At 37.0% G+C, this 11161-nt stretch overlaps 1 protein-coding gene across 1 annotated transcript; it reads left to right on the top strand.

Moving 5' to 3' along the window:
• The first annotated feature begins 391 nt into the window (after nt 1–391).
• NOL11 (nucleolar protein 11) lies at nt 392–11161 on the top strand. Its single transcript, XM_017740775.1, has 17 exons — nt 392–659; nt 1360–1416; nt 1981–2126; nt 2382–2439; nt 2967–3105; nt 3556–3750; nt 4056–4132; nt 4839–4962; nt 5635–5738; nt 5990–6067; nt 6848–7032; nt 7281–7406; nt 7553–7774; nt 8267–8345; nt 9152–9244; nt 9557–9664; nt 9972–11161. Exons 4-17 carry the CDS (start codon nt 2398–2400, stop codon nt 10083–10085), a joined length of 1686 nt encoding a protein of 561 aa, XP_017596264.1. The 5' UTR covers nt 392–659; nt 1360–1416; nt 1981–2126; nt 2382–2397; the 3' UTR covers nt 10086–11161.

Below are 11161 nucleotides of genomic sequence, written 5' to 3'. Positions count from 1 at the left end.
AACTGTGTTATAAATATGCCCAGTGTACTCTGGAGTGAGGAGAGGGGGTTGAGTGCCCTCAGAGCAGTTGGGTGTGAATCACACAGAACAGGAGTTCAGACAGCAAAATCCCCTGCTCTTGGTTTCAGTAACTCACCTTGAAATAGAAAGAAAAAAAGCACAAGTCTGTGTATGATTGTATTAGTCACTAAAAGCAAATTACACTAGCAATTAAAATTAGTATCTGCCCTTCGAAAAAGTGGTGCCTTGTATCTGTGCTTCATGGCATAAGCCCTTCAGACTGTTACAGGTCAAAGTTATTTCTTACATGAAAAGAAATCTAATTAATGTAGAGTTCTTTCCTGTTGTTCTGAAACTGTTGGTGTTAAAGGTGGAAACAGGAATGCTCAAGAGGAATTTTTGAGTATAGCGGTTTCCATATTTTAATATTCTAATTCAGATCCGATGTGGCTGCCTTGCATTTCCTTTTTGTCATGAGAGAAGTCCCCAAAGTGATCTTTCATATGTTGTATTTTAATTGCAGTGTCTTTGTTCTGACTCTGTAGATTTCGGATCAGAAGCCCCTGGGCTGTTGGTCAGTTAAACACGGGCAGATTCTCACCTGTCCTGTTGTGTGCAACTTTGAAACCCATGAGTACATCGCAGTTCATGACGACAAGGTGAGAGCCTTCATCCTTCTTTAGAGGAAAAAAGGATGTCGTGGGTTTTCTTGAGGGAATGTAAGTAGGGACAAAATCAGCACTGTGACATTTCTGGTTGAACATGTGGGGACCCTCAGCATGTTGGTGGCATGAGCATCTTCAGTCTGTTGGTCCTTTAAACACAGGAGATTCTCAGTGCCTCATGCACACACTCCCTAAGGATAAGTTATTTTTCCTGTTGCAACCTGGGTGACATTTACAACTGCATGGTCATGGTACTGGAGTGGTTACAGTAGTTCAGACCCCATCCTTGTTCTTCTGCTCTTGTTTCACAGTTAAAAGTTTCTGTGTGTATGTGTAGCATTTGCTTAGATCATGCTGGGTCTTTGGCTTTTCATTGTTGTTGATGAAATACCACTCCTAGCCTTGCATTGCTTGTGGAAATCAGGCCAGCTCTATCTCACTGTCTCCATCACTCTGATCTACTTTCATTTACAGTTCTGCTGTGCCTTTTTCCTTACTCTTTCCTGTCCTTTCCAATTCAGGATTTCTGAGCTTGGTTTCAGTTCCTGCTGTCTCTGCCCCTCCTGGGCCAGTTCCCACTCAAGTCACTGTGAATACTCCCTGTGTGTTTCCCTCCTGTTGCAATTGCTGGTGTTTTGAGTGCTGACAAGTCTGTGTGTTACTGTTTTACCTAAAAATGATGCTTGTCTTAAAGGTTTTAAGAATATGGAAGAATGAAGACATTAACTTGGACAAAGCCTTTAAAGCAACAGTAAGTCTCCTTCATGTGTTCTCTTCTATGTGTTTTGGATCCCCGTGGAGGGAAGAAATGCTCTAATTTTCATAGTGTTGGCCATATTACATTTTAGCTTAACTTATGCTTCATGATGTTCTGGAGTATTGCAAGGAATCCACTTGCATTGACTTTATTATCAGAATATTTGTCTTAAAATGATTGGACTTTCTTTAAAGATGATGAATTGTGTTCAATTACAGATCTTTGTGTTCTGCTGCTTGATGTGTTAAACAACACTGTGTGTTGCTGTAGAGCGGTTGTGTGACCTCCTGACCCTGTTATGGTTTTTATGATGTGATTCAGGAATATGATGCTCATCAGGACATTTTCCTGGTTTTTTTTTTTTTTTTTTGGGGGTAGTGATTTGCATTATTTGTGGCATTTCAACAAATCAGCAGCTACTAGATCTATATTATTAAGGATCTTAAAGGTTCATCATTCTTCTGTTAAATTTTATTGGAAAAAGTTATAATAATGAATAAAGCACTCACTTTTCAGGGTAATGTAGCAGAGAACAGAGATTTGTTTTTGTTCTTGCAGCTCTCAGCAGATGTGTACAGGATCCATTCCCTGCCCAATGGGGGGCCAGTGGTGCTGTTCAGGGGAGGTGGGGTTCGGACGCTGGATGTGCTTTTGGAAGCCCCACAACAGGAGATTGAAAACATTATCTCAGATGAAGTCATCAGGTAAGTGATGCCACTTTGTGATGATTCAGAGGAATTAACTGCGATGATGAAAGCTTTTCCCTTTTTTGAGGAGATGGGGGGAAATCAAAGACCAAGATCTTGGGGTTGGGTGTTTTGTTCCAACACATTGTTTTTAAAATGTTAGAATTACTTTTACAGATTTCCTAAAAATTGAAAGGTGCCTAAGGAATAGTGATACGACTTTTTGTATAAACCTAGAGTTTGAAAGATGTTCATCCAGCTTTCTGGTTTTAGGTGGAGTGGAGCTTTTATGGAAGGCCAACAACCTGTCTTAATTTTCACTACTGAGAAAGTGAGTTAAATACTTTTTATTTTAAAAATCATACCAGGAGACCTGAATGGCTTTTTTCAAAATCCATCACCTGATTTATTTGATTTTAAGAGCTTTTAGTGGAATCATTATCCTGATTTAATCAATACAGCAGTTAAATGGAAGTTGTGTTGCTTTCAGGGCTGAGAAACAGGGCTCTTAGAACTGCAGAGAGCAATTAATAAGATGAAATACAGTAGACATTGTGTGACTCTTCATTGCTCATTGAGAAGAACTGTTGAATAGGATGTATGTTTTTAAAAAAGGAATTATGCGTAAATCTGTCTTCATGCAAATGCTTCTTCCTGTGAGTCCATTTGTTGCATCAAATAAGAATATTCTTTACTTGTAGAGTCTGTGGATTCTCTGAATTAGGCTGATGCCCTATAGAAAACACAATTTCCTAATTTTGCACAACATCCAAAGTTAAGCAGTACTAATATCTGAATTTCTGTTATATTTTCTTTGTGTAAATTAAAGGAAAGCTTTATTTTCTTTTTTTGTTTTAGGGTGGGGATTTTTTTGTCTATGTACAGAAACCTAAGCTGAGTAGTCTACACAAATACAAGCTTGAACAACAGGAAGCATCCAAGCCACTGTGTTTCACAGCACATATAACAAACCAAACTGTCACACTTCTGTGTTTGTGTAAGTTATATTTTCTAATGGGATGGGATAATGAAGGAAAGAATTGTATGGAAGGACATAAAATGTTGATATTTATGAATTGCTGTTTAATATTTTTAGTTTTTTAAACTTCTTAAAACACCTACAAGTAGTAATTAAACCTTCCTGATACTTTAATGGCTGCAAAGGTGAACTGTTCCTACCTGTGATCACTTGTACCCTGCAGCTCTCACTATACCCTTATTGCTATAGCTTTATTTTGCTGCTTTGGATCATAGTGAGTGCTTTAAATATCCTGTATTAATTCTTCTTTCAGCATTCACTGGATTTTGTCTTTTTAGATGTTCTTTTGCTATATCATATCAAACAGGTTTTTTTTCCCACAAAAACCAATTGTAAAAGAGTGATTTTTTTTTTTTTTTTTTTTTTTTTTTTTTTTTTTTTTTTTTTTTTTTTTTTTTTGATTTACAGATTCCAATGACTCTGTGTACCAGGTTCTGATACCTCTGCAGCAAGATACTGAGGAAGAAGAAATTTTGTCCAAGTCACTACTACTAAACTTTTCAGTCCCAGGAACTGTTCTGAAAGGAACATCTTTAGTTGTCCTGGACAAAGACCACATTGCAGTGTTGGGCAGTCTGGCTGTACCTGGGAAAGAACCCAGAGGTAACTTGAAAAATCATATAAAGATGTTGTAAGGTCTAAAATTTCCTTGGGCAAAGCACTAGGCAGGAAAATTGTGCTGTCCCTCTTGTCCCAGCTTCTGGTTTAAAGCTCTTCATTGGAAAACCAACTCATCTTTAAATTGAGATGTAACCTGAGTGATGTAATTCCTGACGCTAAATACTGGCCGAGCTATTTTGAAACAGTTATTTCTGTTTCCCGCAGCGTTTGTAACTGAAAGTAGTAAAGGCAAACGTAGCATTTATGTTACTTTTGGGATCATAACCTCTATCTCTTACTTCCCTTAGAGTGCCTGAGCATATGGAATACAAAATTTCAGACGTTGCAAACCTCAAAGGAACTGCCCCTGGGGACCAACGGCCAGGTAAAGCTCATGGGTTTGGGGTCCTTGAGCTTTATGCATTTGACAGCAGGGAAGGGAGTGTTGGGCTGCAGAGCTCTGCTGCTGCTGGAGGAGCAGTGAATGCAATATCTGAAGCAAAATTAATACTGACCAGTTGATGAGCAATTTCTGTCAGAATATTCATTGGGAGAATTGTGGCCTGTGGGGATTTCTCTGATAATTTAGTACTTTGTCACATCTCATGGTCTTGATTATTTGGTGTGAATAAAATCACTGAACACAAAACCCAACAGTGTCTCTTCTGTTCAGGCAATTTGCAGTTGAAAGCCTAAATGATTCTATGATCTCCCGAACAGCATTTCAAGCTATTCAGGAGTCAAATAGGTAAAATAGCACCTAAGGAATAAATGCACTGGTGAGCCAGAACAACTGACTGCTTTTGTCTTAAAATTGCACAAGAGGAAACTTGAAAAGGGACTTAATGCCTTGGAGGAACTGCTGTACTTAAGGGCATCCCTGGAAAAATACTGAACAGAACACTTCTAATTTCTGTATTTAAAATCAGCAGTTAGTGAAGGTCTGCTAACAAATGTTAAACCTACTGAAAATAATTTTAAATAATCTGATCACTGACTTCTAATTGAACTTTGTAGGAAGGAGTTACACATCAGTGCAGGAACTCACTTCTCTGCTCATCTTATTAATGACACATTTTACTATTTTGCAGTTGTGGTGTTATGAGGAAAATTTTTTTTTAATTCATGGGAAAGTGTTGACTGTAATTATGTACAAGTGTGAAACATCATCCTTGGCAGCTGCTGTGGGAAAGCTCAAGGACAGTCAAAACCCTGGTAAGAGTTTTTTTTTTAATTACGGTGAAAAGAGCTTGTAAAAGGAAGACATCTGAAATCGTATAAAAGTTATTTTAACACAGTCCTATAAAATGAATTGAATCTCAACAGCTTGAAGCAAATCACACTGTACCGTGTTCCTGGCTGTTAAATTTACTGGTGCTGGGAACAACAAAACACACAGACATCTGAATTTATGGTGGCTTCATTTAACCTGGATTGTCATTCAGCTACTGGAATTACTGAAAACACTGGAATGCTGATGATGAATACTGAAAACAAAGTGAAGTGCTGTTTCCTAAAAAGTGTTTTCAAAGAGTTTGTGATTAGATAGGGCAATGTCAAACCTTAGTTTGTCAACTTCAGTTTAAAATTCTACTGTCATAGTGGTTTAATCAAACATTGTATTGGTAAAATGTTGCAAGTAATGCTCAGGATAAATTGTGTAATAATTTACTTCTCTTGCTCCCAGAGGCAAAATGGAGAAACAGTATAAAGAAAGGTCATAAAATTACCTGCTGTTGAAATAAAACTGGCAGCTTTCTTGGCATAAAATCACTTGGATTGTAGTTTAGAAAGTATCTATTAGCATGAGAAGTTGGTGCAATATTCATGCTTCAATAAATGTGCTGTAAGTGTTACCTTCATATAGTTTCATTTGTATGTTCACAGATGTGTCCTCATTTGTGAACTGGAATACCCTGGAAGATGAAGAGCTGGTGGTTTCCTTTCAGTCCCAGGAGTCTGTAGCTCTGAAAGCAGAGTCCAAAATGAATGTAAGTTAGAATTAGGGTCGTGTGAGGTTGTTGTTTGTCTTGTCTCTTCCCCATGCTGCTACTTTTAGGTGTTGCAGCAGAAAGAAATTTCACTTTATCTGTTACTGATTGTTTCTAACACTGTTTCTGGAATTGCAGTTAGTAATCATAGTCCAGACAGCAAGTTGACATGTGAAGTACCCAGTTATCTTGCTTGAAGTCCTTAAATATTTCGGAGCTGAATAACAACTCTGTGTTTTTCTTGACCACAGTTAAGATCAAGAAGGAGCACTGTTGCTAAAATACAACCAGAGGCCTTATCAGTTGGGCAGCTCTTACTAAATCTCAAAGTAAGTAACCCAAATATCCTCAAGTAGTGTTTAGACACTCTCAGAATAGTATAGGTGTCTCTTAAGCCATTATCTCTTTCCATGTTCTCTTGCACATACCAGGTTGACCAAGCTGCCTTGAACAGGTGAGTTGAAGGATATTGTTGTGTAAGAACGGAATTTGGGCATGATGAAACTAAGTTTTGTCACAGGAACGTGTTTTGAGAGCTGTACAATACAGGGCTTATAACATCTGAGTTCTGGAAACTTGCACAAATTTGTTCATTGTTAATGATAGTGTCTTACAGTAAATAACAGAGGATATTTCATCTGAACTTTGCTTGTTTAGGTTCTTATTTATGGCTTTAATTTTGTTGAAGGCATTTCAGCTGTAAGAAGTTGGAGGAATTGTCAGGAATTCCACTGCAAATACAGTAATAAGCTCTTTAGTTCCTTTCTAGAACTTGCTGTAAGTGTTATAATAGGTCATACAGGAAGGGAAACTATCTGCAGTTCACTTGTGGCTGGACACTTTGGTATTGTTACTGAAGTAACAGGTGATTAATCCATGAGCAGTTACTGAGAGCAGGTACTGCTTACCTGAGTTCAGAATGAGGAATTACCTCATTTAGCTGTTTCATGCTTGAGAGAAACTATGCTATCAAAACACAGAGTGGCGAGGGATTTTTGTAACTTGAATTCCAAAGTAGGTCTGCTTCTACTTGGTCTAATTAATGCCAGGGCAGTTGTCAAACCTGTGCCTTGTATTTCTGAGTTGCACAGTATTTTTGTCTTTTCCAGGATGCTTCTACTTATGTGTTGGAAACTGAATTAAGACAACTGATGTCAAAAGCACCAACCCCAGATCTGCAAGCCGCCATTGGCTGTGTGGTCACTGCCCTTACAGACAGATGTAAAAGAAATCCAAAGTACTACCCTCAAAATTTCCTGCTGGAGATTGTTGAAACCCGGGACTTGTCCTACAGGTAGTGACTCTGCATTTTTTAGTGTAAGGAGTAGTCTTTAAAATCAATTTAAAAAAATAGAAATGAAGTTCTTTATAAGTTTCTCTTGAATTATCACAATTTAATACCAAAGGTGCTTATTTTCTGATGAAGCTGGTGTTTTACGTAAAAATCCATCTGGGGAGGAAGATAAGTACTATTACCTTAGTTGTCAGTGTAGTTCTCAGTGGGTGTGGACTGTGCAACCTATTAATTTCATATTTTTATAGTTTATGTCCAGATTTAATGGCTGTTGCTTTGGAGAAAAAAGATATGCATCTCTTACAAATCTGCCTAGAACGGTTTCCAGATATTCCTGAAGAAATTACTTATGCTTGCCTGAAAACATTTTTAAGGTAACTTGAAATGAGTATTTTTTTCTTCACCAAATTTTAGTCTATGTTTTTGCTTTTATAATAAGCTTCAGAGAGTTTATTATGTGTGTTGATGGCATTGCTGATTTTAAAGCTAATAATTCAAGGCATTAAATTTTCTTCCGCAGCATTAGTGAAGCCCATCTTCAAAATATAGATGTGAATCTAGATTCTGTGATCTGTTACATTGATGTTGAATCCGACGATAAAGAAGTTAAGACTGAAATTGTAGAAAATGGTTTCAGTGCAGAGATGGACCAGGACATGTATGATACCAAAATCCCAAAGGAAGCCCAATCCGGGAGTGATGGTGAATCCTGCCCTGTTGGGCTTCAGAAGGCAGCATTATTGTATCCTCTGCATGGTGAAGGGAAGCCAGAGCATTGTATGTGCTGTGGATGTTTATATTTGGTATTGCCAAAAGGCACATCTTCTGTTACTGCTGAAAGTTTCTGAGCTCTCATAAGAGCAGTTCCTACTCAGTAGAAAAACTGTTTAGAATATAAATAGAAACGTTTAGCTTTTAGAATGTATCTACACCAATTTAAACTTAGTTTTATTACACTTTTGCAATAATCTTTCTCTACTTAAGAGAAAATGGTATCAGTGATTTGGATATTTGCCTGTTAAAACACATCAGGCAGTTACACCCTTGCAGTGGATAGAACTGTTCAAGTTAACTGTATTGTGATGGTTCTATTGCTGTAGATGTTTCATGATAGAAATAAGATTCAAATAGGACCTCTGTCAAAAACCTGGAGAAATATTCTATTTAGAATTCACTCTGGTTTGTACAAACTGGTATTTTCCTCCAGTGTTATTCCCTTAATAGCACTGCACAGAAATGCTGTTCTCCATTCAGCTTACACTGAAACGTTTCTTTTGCCTCACCTGAAAAACCTTCCAGCTCAAGAAGCTATTGTAAGTATTTTAACATTAAAAGGTTTTAAAACCCTTATTATTTTGTGGTGAGGGAAAGGGAAGAGAGTTTTTCAGTTGTATGTGAGAAATTCACCATTCTTTCAGGAGTCTGAATAACAAACTAATGCATGGAAATGAAATTAGGATGCCTAGTAAGATTTAATATTAAGGAATATGGTGTTTTTCCACATACTTAAGGAAATCTTCCTAATTTTTGTAGTCCTTGCTTATTTTGGAACATGTAAGTAAGAAACCCTCTGTATGACCCAGTCTGACTGGAAAATGCTCATATTCTGTTAGCAAGTTACCTTTGCGCGATTTAGATGCTTTTTAGGAAAGGAAAAAGACACGGTAATTTAGTCAGTTCTATCAGAAACAGGAGTTCAGAAATTATGAGAAACAAACTCTGTTTAATCCCAAATGTAATACAAATCTAGATCCCCCTCAGTTTGGGAAAAAACCCCACCAAACTCCCCCATTTCTCAAAAGCTGAAATATAACTTCAAGAATTGTGTGTACCTGAGCATATGTGTGATTTTCCAGTGATTTCAAAAAAAACCCACACATCAGAGCAAAGCTGATTTCAGCTCTGACATGTCTCTTGAAACAGTGGTTACCCCTGAATGTAATTTACACTGAATATTGCTGAGAATTTTCAAACATCCAGCTATGGGTGATGTAAGAGAAGCATAAAACTTGTTTTTAATATGTAATATACAGGCATCTATGTTGCTTTCAAAAACAAAAAATCCCTCTGTCTATTAAATGCTTGTCCTTTACAAATGTTCTGACTTTTCTACTTCCAGCTATTTCTCAGGTATTTATATTACCTGTATGTGAAATGCAGTGAAAAAGTTAACACCACTCTTCCTGGAATACGCTCCCCCACGATAAATCAGGTGAGCAGCTCATTCTAAGAACTGTACTTCCTTCCCTTTCTGTGGTGTGTAACTTGGTGAGTAGTTGGGAATATCTAAAATCGGTTGATGCCTACATTCATTCTACTAAGTATTGTCTGTTAATGTAACCTCTGTGAAGTCAGATGTAACACTTTAATAATCAAAACCCAAATATACCTTAAAATATGCTTTAAAATGTGAACCCATGTATTTTGCATTAGAAGTTAATGTTTCAGAGTTCAGCTTTTAGAGCCAAATGTGTGTCATTTCCAGACTGGGAAGTGTAAGTGTACTTTTCTTGTTTGTCTTCAGATCATGGATTGGATGTGCCTGTTACTTGATGCTCACTTCACTGTCATGGTGATGCTGCCAGAAGCAAAGGAGTTGCTTTCAAACCTGCATAAGTTTGTGAGAGCCCAAGTAAGTTGCATCTTCTGGGACAATTATTTCATTTTCAGTTGGATTTGGAATATGGATGTTGAGAAAGGGGGGAGACAGACAACAACAAATTATTCAGTGAAACAAATAATGTGAGTCCTCCTCTGTATGCTCCTTCCTGAGCATGAATTGCAGTTGCCTCTGTCTCATTTGGCTTTCAAAAGCTGCTTTGTTTGTTTGGTTTAAATAGCTTAAACTGTGCAGAACCACAGATAGTTCCACAGTATGATGATGTATTAAAAGAATTAAAATGTATTTTACTATAAATGTCTCTGTTTCTTCTTTTCAGGTACGGTTTTACTCAGAACTCAACAAGATTGAAGGAAGTTTGCGGGAGTTACAAAGACTGAACCACCTGAGAGAATCTCAGACCTATTCTATTGAAGTGCTGGAAATTATTTGAATTTGAAATTCGTTATTAACACATTTCTTTTTTATTGATTCCTTTTATGACAAGGATATATTAGCACTCCATATTGGGGCTGTCGAAAGTTGTTTTCTACATAGGAGGAGCCTGGTTACTCGGTAGTTACATGGGAGTTGTAAGTTTGAAACTTGTGTATTAAAAGCTCTCTTTTTGATTGATGAGAAGCTGGATGCTTGCTTATATTTTCATGTAGAATTCTGATATGTGATCATGAGAACATCCTAAAATACCACACGATTCTTGGCTAAGCACAAGATGGTTATGGCAGAAATGCTGGGGGCATAACTTGCCCATCTTGGGCTGTGTAACTTGGAAAGAGCTGCACACACAGTTAAAAGGCTCAAGACACTTTGGAAGTTGACATATTTTAGTTTTATTTATACACTGTCAGTACCAAATGTATATAAAACTAAAATTCTAAAAACAAAACCCCGCTGCAGTGGCAGCTAAAGATTCATACAGAGGGTGACGACTTGGCACTGGTAGTAGTTGCTTTCAGTATTTTGAACAAGAAAACTGGAATTTAAAATAAGAATATTCTTACCTACATCAGTTTGTTTTCTCTAAGTACTTTTTCAACTATTGAACACTTCAGCTTAGTTAATGTCATCTATACTGCTTGAATTCTAGCATTTCAAAGTATATCTTAGATTGGTTTTGACTCCCTTTGAAATACAAAGTGATGAACTAAAGTTTTATGTAAACAACATTTGTTGAAGATTTTACAGGTATCTGTTGAATTATTATTCTGATGAGGCATTCACTTACAGCTGACTTGTTACAAGATACTTGTGGGACTGTATTCATGTAAATGAAAGCTCATCTGGAGTAGGGGGAAATGGACAGAAGCATAATGCTGGATTTCTTGGAGTCAAGTATAAGATGGATTGTTGGGGACAAGATAATCAGTACATTTTCAGAACAGCAAATACAATGTTATTTTTACTTATTTTTACTAATGATGTGATTGAATATTAGTAGAATTCAGCATATTGGTATACTGGTATACTTTGGTTTTCATCACACTAAATAAAATGGCAATTGGAAACATA

The sequence above is a fragment of the Corvus brachyrhynchos genome, unplaced genomic scaffold, assembly GCF_000691975.1.
Source record: "Corvus brachyrhynchos isolate BGI_N302 unplaced genomic scaffold, ASM69197v1 scaffold218, whole genome shotgun sequence".
Lineage (NCBI taxonomy): Eukaryota > Metazoa > Chordata > Aves > Passeriformes > Corvidae > Corvus > Corvus brachyrhynchos.
This window is presented reverse-complemented; position numbering and strand designations above follow the sequence as displayed.

Excerpts from the sequence above, each read along its gene's own strand:
- NOL11 (XM_017740775.1), top strand. The coding sequence starts at position 2,398 with ATGGAAGGCCAACAACCTGTCTTAATTTTCACTACTGAGAAA. Across the intron at positions 5,739-5,989 it reads AAGCAGAGTCCAAAATGAAT|TTAAGATCAAGAAGGAGCAC; the intron begins GTAAGTTAGAAT and ends TCTTGACCACAG. Across the intron at positions 7,407-7,552 it reads TGCCTGAAAACATTTTTAAG|CATTAGTGAAGCCCATCTTC; the intron begins GTAACTTGAAAT and ends TTTCTTCCGCAG.